Raw genomic sequence first — 20,574 nt, 5'->3', positions numbered from 1 at the left:
TCTGTTTACCTCAGCCTGTTATCGACCCTGCCTGTTCCCTGGATTTCTCTCTTGTCTTCGCCTTTGTACTTCTGCTGTTATCGGACTGACTAATGTGTATGACCTCGCAAGCTCTCAGGACTTCGGATTAAGTACTTACGATTTGGATTTGTTTGCCCTCGCTGCTGGATTTCCGGATACTGACCACCGCCTGGTTAAAACTCTTATCCTGCGCTTCTCCTTCTCCGCAAGTCGGCTTTCATCATGCGATACGAGGACTGCCGTGTTCACGGACCATGGGAGAGCGCTCGCGCTGCGAGCCGACCTCTGTTCTCACTGAGAAAATCAAACTGCTCTATTCCGCCTTCCATCCACTGTGTTGTAAGCAGTTTAACTGCAAGAAACGCTCACAAAAACCCGAGAGGATTCCCCGCGTTTGGCTTCCGAGATTGTGGAGATTCCCTTGCGTCATAGCCCGTCTCCGCTCTCATCACTAGAGGCTTCCCCACTCTCTCAGTCACTAAACACGCACATCCACTGCTTCTCTCCTCTACTTCTGCTGTTTCTGCCTTCATAGCTTCAAGCAGTGGATGTGCGCTCTCCCATGGTCCGTGAACACGGCAGTCCTCGTATCGCATGATGAAAGCCGACTTGCGGAGAAGGATCCAAGATGGCGCCGGTGAGGTCGGCTGCCGTCACGACTGCTCCGACCACCTTTTCTTTGTTTTTGTTTTTTAAGTTAGTTTACAGCGTTTTAAAACCGGCAAAATTACCACCATGGGGTACATTAGTTATAAAAGAGACACTCTTGTTTCTATTGGTATACAATGTACTCACAATTTGACGTTTTTAACTCCGGATCCGAGCTGGCCGAGTGAGATCCTGAGGGACAACAAAGGACGCGACGCGAAGCGGCGGCCCCGAGGGAAATGAGCCGGCGTCAGGAACAGGCTGAGAGCTCGTGCACACCGCACACCTCTGCCTAGCATCCTGCTCGCCAACGTCCAGTCACTGGAAAATAAGCTCGATGACCTCAGGGCCAGGATAAAGTTCCAGAGAGACATTCGGGACTGCAATCTCCTCTGTTTCACTGAGACATGGCTGAACCCAGCGGTGCCGGACCACGCCATCCAGCCGGCCGAGTTCTTCTCGGTTCACCGCATGGACAGGACGCGGGACTCGGGGAAGTCAAGGGGAGGCGGCGTGTGTTTAATGGTGAACAGCAGCTGGTGCAACAGCGCGAGCGTTGTTCCTCTCACACGCTCCTGCACACCAAACCTGGAACTACTGTCCATCATGTGTCGTCCTTTTTACCTTCCTCGGGAGTTTACATCGGTCATAATCAGCGCCGTTTATATTCCACCACAAGCGGACACGGACACTGCCTTATGTGAGCTGCATGAGGCACTCACACAGCAACAAACACAACACCGGGACGCGCAGCGCCGAACTTTTATCAGCACATCACCTGCCCCACCAGGGGCGAAAGGACACTGGACCACTGCTACACAACGGTCAAGGACGGCTACAAGGCACAATCTTGTCCACCGTTTGGTAAATCCGACCACGCCGCCATCTTCCTCATGCCAAAATACAAACAAAGGCTGAAACAGGAAGTTCCGGTTCAGAGGGAGGTCGCGTGCTGGACGGACCAATCGGTGGCCGCGTTACAGGGCGCACTCGATGACGCAGACTGGGACATGTTCAGAAACAGCTCCGATGGTGACGTCAGCGTGTTTACGGAAGCGGTTGTGGGATTCATCGGGAAACTAGCGGACGATACCGTAGAAAAAAAGACTATTAAAAAGTTTCCCAACCAGAAGCCGTGGGTGGATAAAACCATCCGCGACGCTCTGAAATCTCGCACCGCTGCCTACAACACGGGACTCGCGTCGGGGGACATGGAACCATATAAGGCTGCGTCATACAGCGTCCGGAAGGCGGTGAAAGAGGCGAAGCAGCGCTACGGGAGAAAACTAGAGTCACAACTCCAACAGAGTGACTCTAGGAGCCTGTGGCAGGGATTAAGAACAATAACGGATTATAAAGCACCAACATCCGGTATGATAAACGCAGACGTGTCTCTGGCAGACGAGCTGATCACTTTCTATGCTCGCTTCGAGGCTGCAGCTAAAGACGCTAGCGATGCTAATGCTAGCGGCGCTCACGGCTGCAGACAGGAAGTCACTGCCAGCACCGGAAGCGCGTTCATCATCTCAGAGCATGACGTGAGGAGAGCCTTCAAGAGAGTGAACACCAGGAAAGCAGCAGGACCAGACGGCATCTCAGGCCGTATTCTCAGAGCCTGCGCAAACCAGCTAGCACCTGTGTTCACTGAGATATTCAACATCTCTTTATCTCAGTCGGTGATCCCCACATGCTTCAAAGAGTCCATCATTGTTCCTGTCCCAAAGAAACCTCATCCTGCTTCCCTCAATGATTATCGCCCTGTAGCCCTCACTTCAGTAGTGATGAAGTGCTTTGAACGCCTGGTCAGAGACTTCATCATCTCTTCACTACCAGACACACTAGACCCACTACAGTTCGCTTATCGTACAAACCGTTCCACGGACGATGCAATCTCTCATCTCCTCCATACATCTCTCACTCACCTGGACACTCGGAGGGGGAATTATGTGAAAATGCTCTTCATCGACTACAGTTCTGCATTTAATACCATAATTCCCTCCACACTTACCACCAAGCTGGAGCACCTGGGACTCAGCTCATCAATGTGTCAGTGGATCTCCAATTTTCTAACTGGCAGACCACAGGCAGTAAGGATGGGCGGACATGTCTCAGCCTCCCTCACTCTCAGCACTGGAGCCCCCCAGGGTTGTGTTCTGAGCCCCCTGCTGTACTCTCTGTACACCCACGACTGCGTGGCCACTACCAGCTCCACCACCATCATCAAGTTCGCTGACGACACTGTTGTGGTGGGCCTGATCACGAACAACGATGAGACGGCCTACCTGGAGGAGGTTGGAAATCTGGAGAACTGGTGCCAGAGAAACAATCTCCTCCTGAACGTCAGTAAGACAAAGGAGCTGATAGTGGACTTCAGTACAAAGCAGGTGAGGAACTACCAGACCCCCGTCATCAACAGGAGCCCAGTGGAGAAAGTGGACAGCTTCAGATACCTCGGTGTTCACATCACGCAGGACCTGGCATGGTCCTGTCACATCAACACCGTGGTAAAAAAGGCCCGGCAGCGTCTCTACCACCTCAGACGCTTGAGAGACTTTAGACTGCCCTCCAAGGTGCTCAGGAATTTCTAATCCTGCACCATAGAGAGCATCCTGACGGGAAATATCACGACCTGGTTCGGGAACAGCACCATGCAGGACAGACGAGCTCTACAGAGGGTGGTGCGATCAGCTGAGCGCATCATCCGCATCGAGCTCCCTGACCTGCACTCAATCTACAGCAAGCGGTGCTTGACCAAGGCCAGGAAGATCGTGAAGGACCTCAGTCACCCCAATAACGGACTGTTTACTCTGTTGCGGTCTGGGAAGCGATTCCGCTCCTTGAAGGCCAACACAGAGAGACTGAGGAGGAGCTTCTTCCCGCAGGCGATAAGGTCTCTCAACCACAACCACACCACTATGCAGAACTAACAATCTTTTCATCTTTTTCATAATTGATCAAATCCATCAATCTTCTTACATCCATGAACACTATGGACAATTACATGCTCACCTTCCTTCATATATACACTACATGTCGTACGTTTACATCCTGGACCATTGCACAAAGACACTTTAATAACTTTGCACACCTACCTTCACAACTACACTACATTTTACAGTTTTACGTTTTCATCCTGGACCAGTGCACAAAGACACTTTAATAACCTCTGCACAAAGTCACTTTGTTCTATGCATATTTGCACACACAGCACAGTATATTTCAATTTGTACAGTAGATTTCTATTTTTGCACATCATATTTCTATTTCTATTTTTATTTTTAGTTCTATTTTTTTCCTAGCACATTTCTATTTGAATTTTTATTTTTAGTTCTATTTTTCCTAGTTTAATTTAATTTTTTTATTTAATTTCTATCGTATTTCTTTTATTCATATTTATTTCTTATTTGTAAACTTTAATTCTCTTCTAGGGTCAATGGCAGCCGTATAATGCATTTCACTATATTTCGTACTGGATATATTTCGTGTATGTTTGTGTATGTGACAAATAAAATTTGAATTTGAATAGACCCCTGTGTTTTTTTTAACAAGGTCTGAACATCACAGTTTGTCTGCTATGGGTTCACTCCCTTTTTAGCTCCCCCGTAACAGGATGCCAAAACTTTCTGTCTCCAAACATACAGTGTCTTGCAAAAGTGTTCATACCCATTTAAATTTTCCATATTTTGTCACTTACAACCACAAACATAAATGTATTTTATTGGAATTTTATGTGATAGACCTTTTGCACATAATGGTGAAGTGGAAAAAAAATGGTTTATTTTAGTTGGTTCATGTTTGTATCCAGACCCCCTAAGTCAATACATTGTAGAACCTCTGTTAGCTGCTATTATAGCTTATTATAGCTAAGTCTTTCAGGGTATGTTCCTACCAGCTACATGTCTAGAGATTTTTTTTTCTATTGTATTTCTTTTTTATTCATATTTATTTCTTATAAATAAGCTTTCACTTTTAAGGTCACTGGCAGTCGTGTAAGCATTTCACTGCATACTGTGTATGACTGTGTATGTGACAAATAAAATTTGAATTTGAGATTTAATTTTTTGCCAATTCTTTTATGCAATATAGCTCAAGCTCAGTCAGATTGGATGCAGAGCATTTGTGAATAGCAACAGTCTTGATAAAGATATCTTAAGTTGGACTTTGACTGAGCCATTCTAACACATAAATATGCTTTGATCTAAACCAACCACTATGTTCTAGGGTTGTCCTGTTGCAGGGTAAACTTCTGGCCCAGTCTCAAGTCTTTTGCATACTCTACCAGGTTTTCTTTTGTGATTGCCCTATATATGGCTCCATCCATCTTCCAATTAACTCTGACCAGCTTCCCTGTTTCTTTTGAAAAAAAAAGCACCCAACAACATGATGCTGCCATCAGAATGTTTGTGTTTGTTTTCTACCACAAATAGCATTTTGCATTTAGGCTGAAAAGTTAAATTTTGGTCTTATCTGACCAAAACATTTTTTTATATGGCTTGTAACAAAATGCACATGGGACTTTTTATGACTTTCTTTCAACAATGGCTTTCTTCTTGCCACACTTTCATAAAGGCCATCTAACAATTGTCCTGGTTGACAATTTAACAGCTCAGTTTGTCCCACCTGAGCTGCGGATCTCTGCAGCTCCTCCAGAGTTACCATGGGCCTCTTGGCTGGCAAGACGGCTATGTCTTGTTAGGTTTGCAGTTGTGTCATACTCGTTTCATTCTTGAATGATAGATTAAAAAGTGCTCCATGAGCTGTTCATAGTTTCTTAAATAATTTTATAGCTTACTATATATATTATACAATATATTATACTTTTTTTAGCTTACTGATTTTATAACATAATCCTGCTTTAAACTTTTTCTCAACTTTATCCCTTACCTGTCCTGACCTGTGTTCCTTGGACATCATGGTGCACTAATGTTATTAAACAAACCTCTGAGGGTTTTACAGAATAGTGTTATTTAAACTGAGATTAAATTACACAAGTGGACTTAACTACTGAGGTGATTTCTGAAGGCAGTTGATATTAGAGTAAAAAGGGGTGAAGAGAAACGTAGAAAAGTAAAATTATCAGACAAAGATAATTTAAGATTAACTAATGAAAGCAGGGTATTGCTTTGATATTAATTTTTATGATGAATCTATGCAAACTTCCGACAGCAAGGGTAGCTGCCAGTCACAGTGACATAATATTGTGTTTACTAAAAATGATTTTATGTTATATCACTTCCATTCCTGGAACTTACTCACCGGCTGAGGGAATTTCAGACTGTCAACAAACATTTATCTGGTTATCCCTTGTTCATAGAACCATGCACCATCTTTCTGTTATACAGTACTGCCCTTGATGATGAAGAAACAATCCTCATATATCGTAGGGGCTGAGAACATAAGGGCTAAGAACCCAACCTGTGGGTGACAACATCTGTCATATTGTTTGCTTAGATATAAGAGCACCTGTACCTTGCACTAATACAATTAATTAAATAAATATCAATATAGATTGAATTCTGCCATGCGGTCCATAATAAACACAAGCAGGGTGCTTCTACAAATACCATAACTTCATTTGTGGAATATTTCACCTGGTTCACAAATTTGGGTCAAATAACCTTAGGCAGCGAAATAGGTTTTACCTAAAATCAGCTTGGAATTAACCATCAGTAAGAGAAACAGATGGATTCCCAAATGCCATTATTCATTGCAGCCTTGTGTGAATGATGAAGTGGGACCATTGGCATAGATAGATGGATAGATGGATAGATAGATGGATAGATAGATGGATGGATGGATGGATAGATGGATAGATAGATGGATACAGTACATAGATACTTTATTAATCCAAAAGGGAATTCTAGACTAGAATGGAAAAACTGCTACTGAATAGGCTGCCACTTGCATCGGCGCCAACATGTCTTGTCTTCTGATATTTTTTAGTGTACGTACATAGCTGTAAGTAACAAATATACTTGCATGATTGAAATCAAATAAATTTTAATATTACACAAAGATAGCCAGAAACTAAAAAAAAAAAAAAAAAATGATAGTTTTATTTATTAAGGTAAAAAGTTTATTTAAAACCTCCTTGATCCTATGTGAAAAAGTAATCTGTGACCTCAAGCGCATTTGGGTTATTTGCTATGCAATAATATAAAACACACCAGTAAGTCCACCTCTAAATGGCTAAAAAAAAAAAAAAAAAAAGGTTTTGATGTTGCTTAATTCAGGTCCGGACTTCTACTGTGACTCAATTTTAAATTAGACAAGTAGGTTTAGATATCTTTCTTTATCCACATTTAAAAACAGTTTTTGGGTCATCTTTTGTAATATATTTTTTTAAAATGATCTTTTACGTGTGACAAATATGGAAAAAAATAAGCCACATAGGTGGGAGGAAGGAGGGCGAATATTTTTTCACAGCACTGTGTAATAGGGTGTTGAACTTATCTGTTGTAGATATTGAGTTGCCTTCTCTCTTTAAACAGCCCAGGAATGTGGCAAAAGATCTACTGTGAAGTGTTTTGTTGTTTTAAATAGAAATTATAATGACCAGAACATTATAATCACTGAACAATTAAACAATCTTTGACTTCATAACTCTATCACTCCATCACAAGCCACTTTAAATAAATCACTTTTAAGCATAGTTGCGCTGCACAAGACACTTTGAATATGTGGATTGCACAATACTGGACATTTTCTTTAAACCATTTTATCTAACTTCATCCACACAAAAATGACATAAATCTATACCTACTTTGTACAGCTGTTTCTTTTGTTCTATATTTCTTCATATATTTTCTATATTGTGTATTTTTGTTGTACAGGTATTTTATTTTAATTTTAATTTTATATTTTATTCTTTCCTAGTTCAATTTACCTTTTATTTTATTTTTTATATTTATTTCTTATTCATAGTCTTTTATTTTAGGGTCACAGGCAGTTGTCTAAGCATTTCACTGTATATCGTACTGTGTATGACTGTATGTGACAAATAAAATTTGAATTTTTGAATTTCTCAGCTCTCGGGTTTCCGGTTGCCCCCTCCTTTGATGTGGTTTGTATACTATTTATCTATACACAATATTACTTTGTTTATTGTTTACAATAAGAAAGGGTTAGGGTGGATTTACACAACATGTTATAGGACATAGTTTATTACACAATAAGCAACACGTTGCTGTGGTTTACTGACCAAGACACGCCAACTAATTCTCAGAAATCTCTCAGAAACAGAAACATCTTTTATTCACGCTAAGTCAAGCAAGTATGATATAAATCATCAGTTTCCTATGTACACATATTTTTATTTGCATTTAAACAACCTAAATACCCCAAACCCAAAAGCTTATCAAGCTGTAAATAATATTTGAATGAAACAGAATCACTTTATAATTTTGCAGCAGGATTTTCCACTGATATGTTCTGACAGGTAAATTAAAAGCATGTACTGCTTTCTTAGTCAGTCTACATTGTTCAGGTGGTCACTTTCCTGGTACACTTTAGATATGATATACACCCTGATCCGTAGGAGGCTGTGGGTCGTTGGGTCTTCGTGTATCAGACTTCTTTGTATAGCACATCCAATGGATGCTTGATCAAATTGGGATCTAGGTAGTTTGAAGACTGGGTAGACGACTGCAATGGGCTTTTTACCTGCAGGGGCCCATCTCCACACACATACATCGCCATTAAAGTTTCTGTACTTTGTTAAAATTTTCCTCTCTAACACAGTTTCTAACACTGTTTTAAAAAAACAACATAAAAGTCAAAATTTTTTGACTATCAAATATAGTTACATTTAAAAAGCAATTTTAATCAGCCCTATTTTCACATATGCAAACACATACTGTCTGTGGTGAATTATGGAGCAGACTTTCCATTCATTTTATTTCTCTAACTCTCTAATTTTGAGATGTATCTGCTACTCATGCTCTATAAAGCCTTCATAACGGCTCTAATCTGAGTTGCTGTTTGTTAATTGGTGATTTCTGAGGCTGGTGACTCTAAATGAACTTCTCTTCTGCAGCAGAGGACAGTTTTGGTCTTGTTTTCCTGGGAAGGCCAGTTTTAATATTGTGCTTGATGGGTTTTACAAATGACACAATACTGTTCTTGCAAGAACTATTCCAGAAAGGCTGACCTTCGTGTCTTAAAATAGCAACTGACTGTTGTTGTTGTTGTTGTTGTTGTTGTTGTTGTTACATAGTTACCTAATTTAATATGTATAATTTAAATATGTTTAATTTAAGTTTTAAAATCCCGAGTATTGTTGTAGAATGTAGAAAATAAGTCACTAAACAAAAAGAAAGAAAGCTGCAAGTGATCCTAAACTTTTGGATTACAGCACAGTGAAGCCATATTTTCCCCCTCATATTCCATAAGGAAGCTATGGTCTAAAAGCAGGGACCAACAGTAACAGAGGTTTGAACCTCTGATCTTCCAATCAATAACCCAGCATCTTAACGGTTTGAACCATCACTTGCCTATGTGTAAGACGCCCATATGCATAAAGAAAATAACAAAATTAACATGTTTAATTTACCTATTTGGAAATGACATAGATTACTTAAAAAAAAAAACTTTTGAAGTAATTGAGATTAAGATGCACAAAAAAATTTTGCACTGAGACTGACTAGTTCAGTCCTGAAAATGGTCAAACCTGCAGAGGGATTCTAGCATTGAAACGCTATAGTAAACACAAGCTCTGTGTTAATTTGTTTGTTGATTTATCTTTTACAGAGCACACAGCATTTGCCCCCCTGCTCATTTCTTTGTGATATAAATAGGACATAAAAACTTAAATATATTTATTATCTTTGTATCTTTTTTAGGGTTTTACATTCAGTATATGAACTATAAATGGCATTGGTTAAAAAAAAATAAATAAATAAAATAAAAAGATTGGCCCTCATACGGCTCCAGAAGAGAATGATGTTACTCAAATACAAACTGGTCACGGGTGTGCCAGAGAAAAAACCCGGCACCCCAAGAAGAGGATGGATTCAATGTGTATAATGTTTCTATGTAAACACAGTTTGTTATTTGTGCAATAGAGTAAATGTGGGTGGCTTTCTTAGAATACTATTCAAAGATCCCAGATAACAGCCAGGATGTTTATATAAACTATTTGCACTGTACACACTATCATTTTTTCGCCACTAGCAAAAAAAGAAGAAGAAGAAGCGGTAGGATTTACAGAGCGATAATAATAATGGTAAAAAACAATATTGGTCATAAATTTTCAGATAAGCAGATGTACATATGAACTTAAATAAAAAACTGATTTGACATAAATAAGTAAATGTATCTAGAATAGTTAAAACCCATAGCCTGGCTTACACAGCATGAAACTGAACATGCCAAATTACTATGGAACGGTCAGTGCACCGCACTGATCATAGAATTCTATCTTGTCCATGCTTTTGGCAACTGTTGGTGTAACTGCATGTTAAAGTCTTTCTCTGTTCAACACTTTTTTTTTCTTGGTCAGGATATTTTATATCATCTAAATGAACTGCATCTTCAGTCAAGTCATAATTATCAATAGGACACAGAAATATTTCCAGATAAACTGTTAGCTACTTATGATCTCAGCTGATAATGGTAACCAGCTAATTAAATAATAATAATAATAATAATAATAATAATTATTATTATTATTATTATTATTATTATTATTATTATTATTATTATTATTACTTTATTGGGGGGAAATTTATTTTAACAAACTTGCTAACATCTAAGACCACATAAGCTCATTAATTGATCTTTATAGGCAAAATATAATATAGTATATAGTAAATTGTGGGAATGATTTTGGGACAGTTTCTTACTGTGTTAAATTGCCAAATTTCATGTTATTCAGAGTGTTTGTAATTTAATTACAAGACCCGAAGCCTTTTGTGAGAAGAATTAACTGGAAAAAAGGTTAGTTAATGTATCCAGCTATTATTATCTTCTTTTTTTATTTATAATTGTTGAAAGCACATAAGCTTACAGTAATAAGGTGACAAAGCAGGGCAAATTTTTAAAGAACCAGATGACAGCATGAGTGCAAAACATTGATTTTATTAGGAAGTGCCATTGTTTACATTTTTATTTGACTTGTCTTGGTTTTTAAGTGACAGCAAGTTTTTTTTTTATAGATTGTACAAAAAACAAGCATGATATCATAAAATTGTAATGTACAGTAGCATTCCCCACACCATCAGCCCAAACTTGTATTTATTTATTCATTTATTTATTTGTTACATAAAAAAAGTTTACTGAATGGTCATGTTTTATTTACTTTCGCTATAAAATTTGTGTTGTGCAACTACTGTCTAAAACACTTTATTATTCATTATATAAACATTTAATGTAAAAATAAACATATATACATATAATTTGTGTGTACTACCCCCTCTTTCTCTAGATTTTGTTACAATTTAAAAGTTTTATTAAATATGTCAAAGTTCATAGGTGTTTGTGTTTTCTTCTTTTACAAATCAAAGTTGAAGCCCTCATTGTCACTGCCATGCCTGGAGGGGTGTTCATGCACTTTCTCATTGTGGAAGCAGTGAGCACAGTGTGGTGTGTTCACAGGCATTACTTTAGCGAAGTTGGAGAAGTCCACTCGATATTTTCCTGCTTTGCTGCGGGAGATGATGGGGAGAAATTGGTGGCCCCACATGATTTCCTTAGGGATGTAGGAAGTCCTTACTTGGCAAGAGAAGCTGGTATATTCAGCAACACTGTCCATAAAGACCACAAGCTCAAAGTCTTGGTTCTGAAGCGTGTCCACTGCCATATCATAGAATGGACTGTTTTTGTCTATCACATGGTAGAGGTTCAATGGAGAGATGAAGAAGAGGTTTTCTTTCCCAGTTTCTACACAGAATTCAACACTGACCTGATCCATGATGATGGTTTCTCCTTCAGGGGTGGTTGTTGTCTTAATAAGCTTGCCATATACTTGGGTTTCAATCATCAATGATTTGCGCAGATTAGCCACTCGTATCTGTAGACACAGAGTATCTTGTCTAGGGCAGATGACAGCCATCTTACTGAAAATGATTCCTTTAGCTCGTCTCTTGGGCAACGCAATTTTGGCCATTACTACCCCACCCCAAAAGCAGGGAATAATAGCACCTAGAATAACTTGGAAAACATACACAGCAACGGCACCTTGGCAGTTTGTGGTAAGGGCTCGGTAGCCGTAAGCAATAAATGTCTGTGTCTCTAGTGAGAACAGAAAGGCAGTGGTAAGGTCATAGAGGTTAGTCACACAAAAACTGTGGTTGGCTGGTGGGTACTGCCACCACAAGTCACCATTTGTACGACCGACCCAGTACCACAAAAGTGAATATATAAACCAGGTAAAAAGGAATGAAGCTGAAAAAAAGAACATAAGAAATGTCCAGCGGATCTCCACTAAAGTCGTCCAAATATCTACCATGTAACTGATCCAGTTTTGGTATCTTACATTGGAAAACTCAATGTTGCAATGGCCTTCTTTGGTCACCAGGCGGTTTCGGCGAATCTGCCACTCAGTCAGAAAGTCTATGAGTGCCTGTGCCATTTGGAAGACCAAGAGCACTCTGTACATAAAAGAAAAAAAATACGATAACTTGGAAAAGGTGCAGGTTCAGAAATATTTGTTCATTTTAAACTAAAATTGTTATTATGTTCACAGTGAAGTTCTTGATTAAACATCATCTTTTAAATTAGATAACCAAACAATTATGCTGATATGCATTATCTTACAATTAACACAACAGTACATGGGTTAGGAAACTGAATATATTATTATTATAATATATTATAAAGAACTTACGGAGTTGACAAAAAAAGTCTAGAAAAAGTTTACAGCTGAAACAAGTGTACCGTATGGAACCTACCTGCTAAATAAATTTCTCTGGATATCCAATCAGAGTTTCAAACTGCAGGTAGCTGTATATGTATACTGCATTAAACTCTCACTCCCACTCTCTCGGTCTCTCACTTTCTCTGAAACCTTTTATCAACTCTGCATTTTTGCAGTGTACAGTATGTAGGCAGGGCTTAGCATCCTGTTTGGCCACATGTTTACCCGTAACCAGGTTCAGTTGTTTTCCACTAAATGTTCAACATAAATGTACACCACACACTGATGCAAATGGACATTTGTCTGTTGTATGGCCTTAGCCTGACCTCTTACATGCTATTATTTAATTAACAAACCTCTTTGTATAAAATGATGTCCTTGTGTATCTCTCCAGACGGATAGACAAGCGGACATCTATCTATCTATCTATCTATCTATCTATCTATCTATCTATCTATCTATCTATCTATCTATCTATCTATCTATCTATCTATCTGTCTGTCTATCTGTCTGTCTATCTATCTATCTGTCTGTCTGTCTGTCTGTCTGTCTGACATAGATATAGGTGTACAGTATATAATCATCATTTACAGTTAAGCACAGGATGTGAAACTGTATTAGTTTCCAATCAATTATTTACCTACATTTAGATGTGGGAAAGCCCTTACAATATGTCTGACAACACAGTTTTTTAATGAGCTGAAGTAATATTAAATTAAATTGAATTAAGTTAAATTAAATAAAATTCATTTACATTAACATCTGTATGTATGTCCCTTGTTTACAATAACTGAATCTACATGATGACCAAGATTACCAAACTTAATACTTTATGATGTATTTTTTAAATTATTCTTATTCTTATTCTTATTCTTAATACTATTATTATTATTATTATTATTATTATTATTATTATTATTATTGTTGTTGTTATTATTATTAATACTATTATTAATACTATTAATACTATTATTATTATTATTATTATTATTATATATTTTTTCCTGAAAGGGTTTAGGGCATCTCCTTTCAGTGTCAGTTGAGTGAAGATCTGTTGATTGACTGCGGTATTCTGAAACCCTCTGCTTGTTGTTCCTTTGCTGTGTTGGCATTTACCTCGGGTCATTGTCTTGCTGCATGATAAATTTCTTTCTAACTATCTTGGATGCACTTGTGTTTACATTTTCAGAATGTTTCTTAAGAATATATTCCAATATTATGGTGGCTAGTTACATTATCAATAAAGAAATAGTTTTTTTCCTCTAATCCCAAGCCCCAGCTCAGCTAAGGATTCAACACTTTGGTTTAGTGAATATCATATTAGTTTATAAATTTCAGCACCTTTTGATGTAATCAAATAAATATGAATAGATACAATATATTAATACTTGTATTTGGTAATATTCCATAACAGATTAAGACACTGTCCTGTCACCTAACTTACATAATATCCTGTGATATACTAAGAATTGTGATGATACTTTTCAGGCAGAATGGTTTGTGCAAATTCTTAGAAATTTTTAATTTGTTGGATGGTGTTGTGAAAACAGTACAGTCTGCAAGAACCCAACCCAATAAAATGCAAACCCTTTGAACTGTATCACAACAGTGAGACATCCTCTGGACATCCTCTCTCTAAGAATCAACTGACAGTTGTATACAGGTAAACATTACACACCAAAGTCAGGCTTACTAGTGAAAAAGTGTCAGACAAGAGCTAGGATATTTTGAAAAGAAGATAAGCAAGGGAAAAGAGATAAGGACTTATGAAAAAAAATCAAAGATATAGGAAATATATAAACAAATAGGACAAATATTTGAGGCTTGTGAATTGAAACTTTAGGTAAGTATTTTTATACTTTATTACTTTAGCGTAAAAAGAACACACTGATCGTAAAGTGTGGTTCTTGAAATATAGTCAGGAGGACTGCAATTTTGTTGCTATCCTGATGGAAATCACAAACTACCATTTTACCATCAAAGTTACTATACTTCTTATATATTTATTGTAAACATTTTCTTTAACATATTTATAATATGAAACTAATATTAAAATAGTTTGACTGTGTGCTTATAAAATAAAGTTTTTGAAATTTATTATTAACATGTTTTTTAGATCAAGGGGTGCACAGCTGGGAAAATTGCAAAAGAAGACCTTCGATTTGAATTTATGTTCCGCGTCCTAAGCTTTTAATTCAGGCTGCACTGAAAATGGCACGCTCTTTGCCACAGTTGCTCCTAGACTACCTGACTAAGCGCCGGATCCACAGAAACCGGTTGGTCACAAAGGATGGTCACTGCAACATCGCATATGGCAGTGTGACACACAGCCAATTTTTCATTTACTTTTTAGACTTCTGGACTACTTTAATGGAAATGCGCTGGCGTTACGTCCTCTTTCTCTTTGCAGCCGCCTATGTTCTTGGCTGGTTCATCTTTGGACTACTCTGGTACTGGGCTGCTTTTGCTAATGGTGACCTATACTGGCAAAACCCACCACCTGACCATAACCCTTGTGTAATTAATGTTTTTGATTTGACTGGTGCCTTCCTTCAGTCTATAGAAAGTCAGATGTCCATTGGTTTTGGTTATCGAATGATCACTACATATTGTCCAAGTACCATCACTATATTAACATTTCAGGTTGTCTTTGGGACGGTGATGATCTGCTTTTGGTGTGGGGTAATTATGACTAAAGTTGCCCGGGGAAAAAAAAGAGGCAAAACCATCAATTTTAGCAAGATTGCGGTTATTTCCTCTCATAAAGACAAACTCTGCTTGCAGATACGAGTTGCAAACATTCGCAAATCTCTAATGGTCGGGAGTCAGATCTATGGAAAACTTCTTCAAACAACTATCACACCTGAAGGTGAGACCATCATAATGGACCAGATCAAGATAGATTTCTTTGTAGATGCTGGAAAGGACAACCTCTTCTTTGTCTGTCCGTTGACTCTGTACCACATCATTGATGAATCAAGTCCATTTTTTCATATGACAGCACAAACCATTCAGCAGCAGGAGTTTGAGTTAGTGGTGTTTCTCGACGGCACTGCAGAGTCCACCAGCTCTTCCTGCCAGGTCAGAACGTCTTATCTTCCTAAGGAGATCTTGTGGGGCTATCAGTTCCTCCCTATCATCTCACGCAGCAAAGAGGGAAAGTATCATGTAGATTTCTCCAACTTTGCCAAAGTGGCTCCTGTAGAAACAGTACATTATGCCAGTCACTTTGCAGAGTCCTCAAATGGCTTCCATGGCTTATAATCCTCTCATGGAGACAGGTATGAGAAGACAAAAGTTAAAAAAACAGTTCAGTGCTACCTATGTGTAATGTATGCACGTTTTTAAGTATAGATTTACCCTTATTATAGGGATACTTCCTTCTTATGCCTATTACAGAAATATTAAGTAATTATGCTTTATCACCTTGTTAGTCAGAGATGTAGCTTCAACATACCAATTTTAGTTACCTTTATAATTAATAATGGTGTTTTCAGTGCAGCAGGTACCTTCACCATCTTACACATGCAGGGTACTTTTTTATCACTGTATTGTATCTGGCATATTATTAGTCATCAAGACATATTGTGATATTGATAATTAAACATACTAGTAGTGTATTATAATTTTTATGACAAAGTACAAAGTGACCTCCGTGAAGAACTCCAGTGTCCTGCACAGAGCTATGATCTGAACCCTATGTACTCATCCCCTTTGGGATGAACTGGAACACCAGGTGTACACTAACAATCCAGAATGTATAGTGGAAAGCCTTCAGAGAAGATTAGACTAAATGTAGAATGGGACATAATTCGACCAGCACATATGGGGTGATTGCTTTAATGTTAAGGATATTCATATTGTAAAGTGTAAAGCTTTAAAATATAAATCTTTATTCAATAGATTCAATAATACTTGCAATAATACTTGCTTTTACAAACTATCATATTGTTTGTTTAATGTTTAACCATGAGTAATTGTTTAAAAAAAATGTGTTACTAGCTGAATTTATGTGCATTACTCTATATAGATCTAATATGTATATAGAAAAAACTATCTGTAATAAAAAATGTATCACAGACTAGTTTTACACACAGTTTGTAATTTATTTGTGATCCTGTTTATAGGTTTTAGTCTGTGTAGCCAGAAGAGGGCGTAAAAGGCTAAGCAATGGAAACCTGGTAGACTTTGTGTCTCATTGCATCCACACACATTGTACAAACTGAAATCTATGTATAAGGATTAAATGCATGACCTGTTTATTGACTGTAGTTGAATGTTGGTTGTCTTACTGTGAAGCACTAAAAACTCTTTAAATGTAATATACTTTACGTATATTGTATATGTGTGCTATATACAGTACGTTAGAAATGTAGAACGTAATCTTACAAAATAATTTTGGAAAATGGATATAAATAACATGACTGCAAAAGTGAGGTGGAAAATCCTGCAAAGTGATGATGTTCTGTAAGGTGTCTATAAATGGGAGGTTGGGTGGTGCACCGTGGAATGCTCTTGTTTAAAAGTGCTGTTCTCTGACTCACATCATGACACTCAGAGTGACGCAGAGGCTTTCCAGTAAACAGGAAAATGTGTTCATGGCACAAGTAAACACACACAGACACATACACATACACATGGTCACGTACACACTTACATGTATACATGTATACATGGCTTAACTACAGTACATACAAAAGAAATTTGTATGTAATAACAAATCACATACATACAAAGGATTTTTTCATAATTTTATGTATTAAAAAGTAATAAAATAGTAAGTAAAAGTTTGTAAAAGAAAAAAATCCAATTCCATAGTTCCTGTTGTAAATTAACAGACAATAACTTGTAATTGTGTTATTGTCTGATAACTTACAACAGGAAATATGACAAATTTGTATTTTCGGTTATTTTCACTAAATAAATGATCCTCATTCTGCTTTCGAAAATAAAATAATAGGTAATTAAAAAAAAATACAGACTGTTTCCTCATTCCTCATTTGCATTTATAGGATGTAGAAATTTAGCTTATATTCCTGAACCAATCCACTACAAACATTCACTGGTAATATGTGTAATGCTGTAATGACGTCAATCAATCAATCAATCAATCAATCAATCAATCAGGCACATTTCGGTAGTTTAAAATGTAAAAACATTTATTTTTCATCACATTTATCTACATGACCCTTTTATAAAAGGTAATAATACATTGCAGGAACAACAAAAGTAAAAAAAAAAAGAATAATTGCAAAATTATATATATATATTTTATATAAATTCATATATTTAAAATTCAAAATACATTGCATATATGAAATAGCACAATTCCTTCATATTAGATAGTGATTTAAAAAGAATGGATTGGTTGGGTATTTATTTATTCATTTATTTAAACATCTAAAAAAAATTCAAGCATGGAAATATCAAACCTGTCTAGTTTTTGACCCTGCAATTATTTGTGAGGCACATTTAAACGGTGACTTTGGGATTCGAAGCTTTCTCAAGAAAAGTACTTTTATTTTGGCACTTACAGTATTACAGCTCTGGTCTGTAAAGCAAATGATTTTTTTACAAGGCATCTGTGGTATCATTAAAAAAAGAACAAAAAAACAAACAAACAAACAAACCAATAAATCAAATACTTTTACCTTATCACAAGGCACAGAGCACATAACAAAACAAAAAACATTCATAAATTTATTGCCCAAATGTACAGATACAAAACACTAATGCTGTACATACTACCTTCAACACCGGCTTAAAAAAGTTTGCATTTGACCGAGGTCAACTCGTATTCATTCTCTTGCTCTTTTAATACTGTCACATATGAAAATAACTCTGCATAATTTATACAGTAAGATGCTTTTAATGCCTAGTTGACCGTTGATTAAAAAATAATAGCAAATAGGTCTGACGAACGCACAGCATTCGCGAATCTGAGGATCACACTGGTTTCAACCTTTTGTGTTGTTTGTTTAATTCATTCAATTTTCTTTAAAGAGGTACTTTGCATAATGTCCACATTCAACTGTTCAGTGATTTAAGTAGCTTCAGGTAATGACTTAATAAAACAAAGTTACTGTATTCAGGAACATCATTTAACAGGTAATGACATTTGATTAACACAATGTGAGATGAGCTATAGTTGAATGAATTCTTACTGGCAAATAAGATACAAATACAAATGTATGAAATGTTATAAACACAGTGAGGTACAGCGGTGAAAGTAAGACCACTTCGGGCTTCTTTCGGAATTAACACTAAGCGGATTAAAACATATCGTCTGCTTCACGGTCAGCTTTCACATCAGCGCTGATTCCGAGGTTTGGCTTTAAATACTGCATGTTAGAACTACTGCTTTTTACAATCTTCGATTGGCTTTCACAAGACCAGACACGAGCCTTCGGCAGGGGATCATCTTTCACCCGTGGAGTGCTACATTACACTGAAATTCATAGGAATCACTGTCAGGCTTTTATTGACTTTCTGACTTTATAGGAATGTTACTTTTGAGATTGTGCTGATTGACGCCTTGGCTAAGCAATAAAATATTCCTGGCTAGAGGGACCTGTTTGGGAATGTGACATGTGGGATTGTGGTGACTGACGGATGAAACACTGTGCAAACCTACACTTGTTTTCCTCGGCTAGGGCCAATGCGTCAGAATTCCAGTTAGGAGGATTAGTGAGAGAAAACATCTCTGAACCTGAACTTTCCAGTCGCCAAATATATATAGATATATGTTGCCAAAAATCCTTCCTGTTATGCGATTGTTATTTGTGGATAAGCTTTAGCGTATGGTATAAACAAAACAGATAGAGGAACAAACCTAAAAATCATTGGAATGTTAATTTTATCTGTATTAGCAGAGAGAATGATGTCACAGTGTCACAGTGATTCTTTCATTTGTCATTTCTTTTGAATTCATTTTTTTTTTTTGTGCTGTATTGTTTGTCTAAACTCAAGCATGGCGTAAGTTATACCCCGGTTTTTGGGTCTAGAAACAGTTCACATTTGCACACCATGAGCATTTACAGCTATGGAATTTATGAGCGTTTGAACACATATTGGGTAGGTGCATGTGTGTCGAGGCGATGCTTTGGCCCATACTGTTTACAACAAAAGAGAGACCAAAAATGTATGAAAATGAAAATAACAGACAAAAATCAAACAAAAATAAAAAAAACAGATACTTGTCTTGTGAATAAGTAGTACTCCATTTCAAAGTGGATCAACACAACATCCAGTTTTTGGTTCTTTCTTTCCCCTTTCTTTTTTTTTTTCTTGTTCTTCAAGAAGTTCCTTGCTTTCATGAATTTAGCCCTGATTCTCCTTCATTTTACAAATTAAATCACTTTCATTCCCTTCTTTTTTTCTCAGTTTGCCTTCCTTTAGAGTGCAGCTTGGGGTTGGCACGTGGCTTCTAGAGAAGACTGATAGGATTTAGTAGTAACTGCCCAGATGAGAGGGCATGTGGGAGTTAGGATGTCTTGGCACACTGGCACTGGGGTATATGCCTGGCGTAGGGGAGCTCCAGTAAGGATTAGAAGGGTTGAAAAAATTGGACGAAGTGACGGGCATAGCAGGTGTGTGTGGCGAGACGAAGTTGATCTTCTGCTGGTGAGTGTGATAAGAAGGCACGTAGGCCAAGTCAGACGGGTACTTGTACATGGAAGTATCGGTGGGGTGAGGCTGCGTGGCCTGGGCGATGCCATGGAAGTCAAACTTGTAAGCGTATCGCTTGCCGTGCACCTTGGTCATTATATTTTTATCGTAGTAGTAGCGCAGCGCACGGCTCAGCTTGTCATAGTTCATGTTGGGCTTGCTCTTGCGCTCTCCCCAGCGCCGCGCAACCTCGTCTGGGTCGGTCATCTTGAACTCGCCATTGGTCCCTTCCCACGTGATGCAGCCAGCGTTGGCGCTGTCGGATAGTAGCTCAAGGAGGAACTGCCACAGCTGGATCTGGCCAGAGCCTGGAAATGAATACACAGATATTTGTTTTATGTATATTAAAGGTATGTACACGGTTTAAAAGAATGCTTGAATAA

The 20,574-nt window shown here is 37.7% G+C and overlaps 3 protein-coding genes across 7 annotated transcripts in view; 1 reads left to right on the top strand and 2 right to left on the bottom strand.

Moving 5' to 3' along the window:
- Positions 1-11,090: 11,090 nt before the first annotated feature.
- Positions 11,091-12,643, bottom strand: LOC128527990 (ATP-sensitive inward rectifier potassium channel 1-like). Its single transcript, XM_053500692.1, has 2 exons — positions 12,558-12,643; positions 11,091-12,257 (listed from the first exon to the last, which is right to left on the bottom strand). The coding sequence occupies exon 2, from the start codon at positions 12,236-12,238 to the stop codon at positions 11,159-11,161; it is 1,080 nt and encodes a 359-aa protein (XP_053356667.1). The 5' UTR covers positions 12,239-12,257; positions 12,558-12,643; the 3' UTR covers positions 11,091-11,158.
- A 1,593-nt stretch (positions 12,644-14,236) lies between these two features.
- On the top strand, positions 14,237-15,982 carry LOC128527630 (ATP-sensitive inward rectifier potassium channel 1-like). Of its 2 annotated transcripts, XM_053500093.1 has the most exons (3): positions 14,237-14,366; positions 14,640-15,392; positions 15,525-15,982. In XM_053500093.1, the coding sequence occupies exons 2-3, from the start codon at positions 14,735-14,737 to the stop codon at positions 15,785-15,787; spliced, it is 921 nt and encodes a 306-aa protein (XP_053356068.1). In that variant the 5' UTR covers positions 14,237-14,366; positions 14,640-14,734; the 3' UTR covers positions 15,788-15,982. The 2 variants fall into 2 exon arrangements, with proteins under 2 accessions (XP_053356068.1, XP_053356067.1); XM_053500092.1 differs by having other exon boundaries at positions 14,640-15,982.
- Positions 15,983-17,661: 1,679 nt separating this feature from the next.
- fli1 (Fli-1 proto-oncogene, ETS transcription factor) overlaps positions 17,662-20,574 on the bottom strand; it is a 30,013-nt gene continuing 27,100 nt past the window's right edge. For all 4 annotated transcript variants that reach the window (XM_053500087.1, XM_053500089.1, XM_053500090.1 and 1 more), the window contains one exon: positions 17,662-20,499. In XM_053500087.1, coding sequence (XP_053356062.1) covers positions 19,970-20,499 — 530 coding nt within the window. In that variant the 3' untranslated portion in view covers positions 17,662-19,969. The remainder of the gene's footprint in view (positions 20,500-20,574) is intronic.

The sequence above is a fragment of the Clarias gariepinus genome, chromosome 7 (genome assembly GCF_024256425.1).
Source record: "Clarias gariepinus isolate MV-2021 ecotype Netherlands chromosome 7, CGAR_prim_01v2, whole genome shotgun sequence".
NCBI classification, from domain to species: Eukaryota; Metazoa; Chordata; class Actinopteri; order Siluriformes; family Clariidae; genus Clarias; species Clarias gariepinus.
This window is presented reverse-complemented; position numbering and strand designations above follow the sequence as displayed.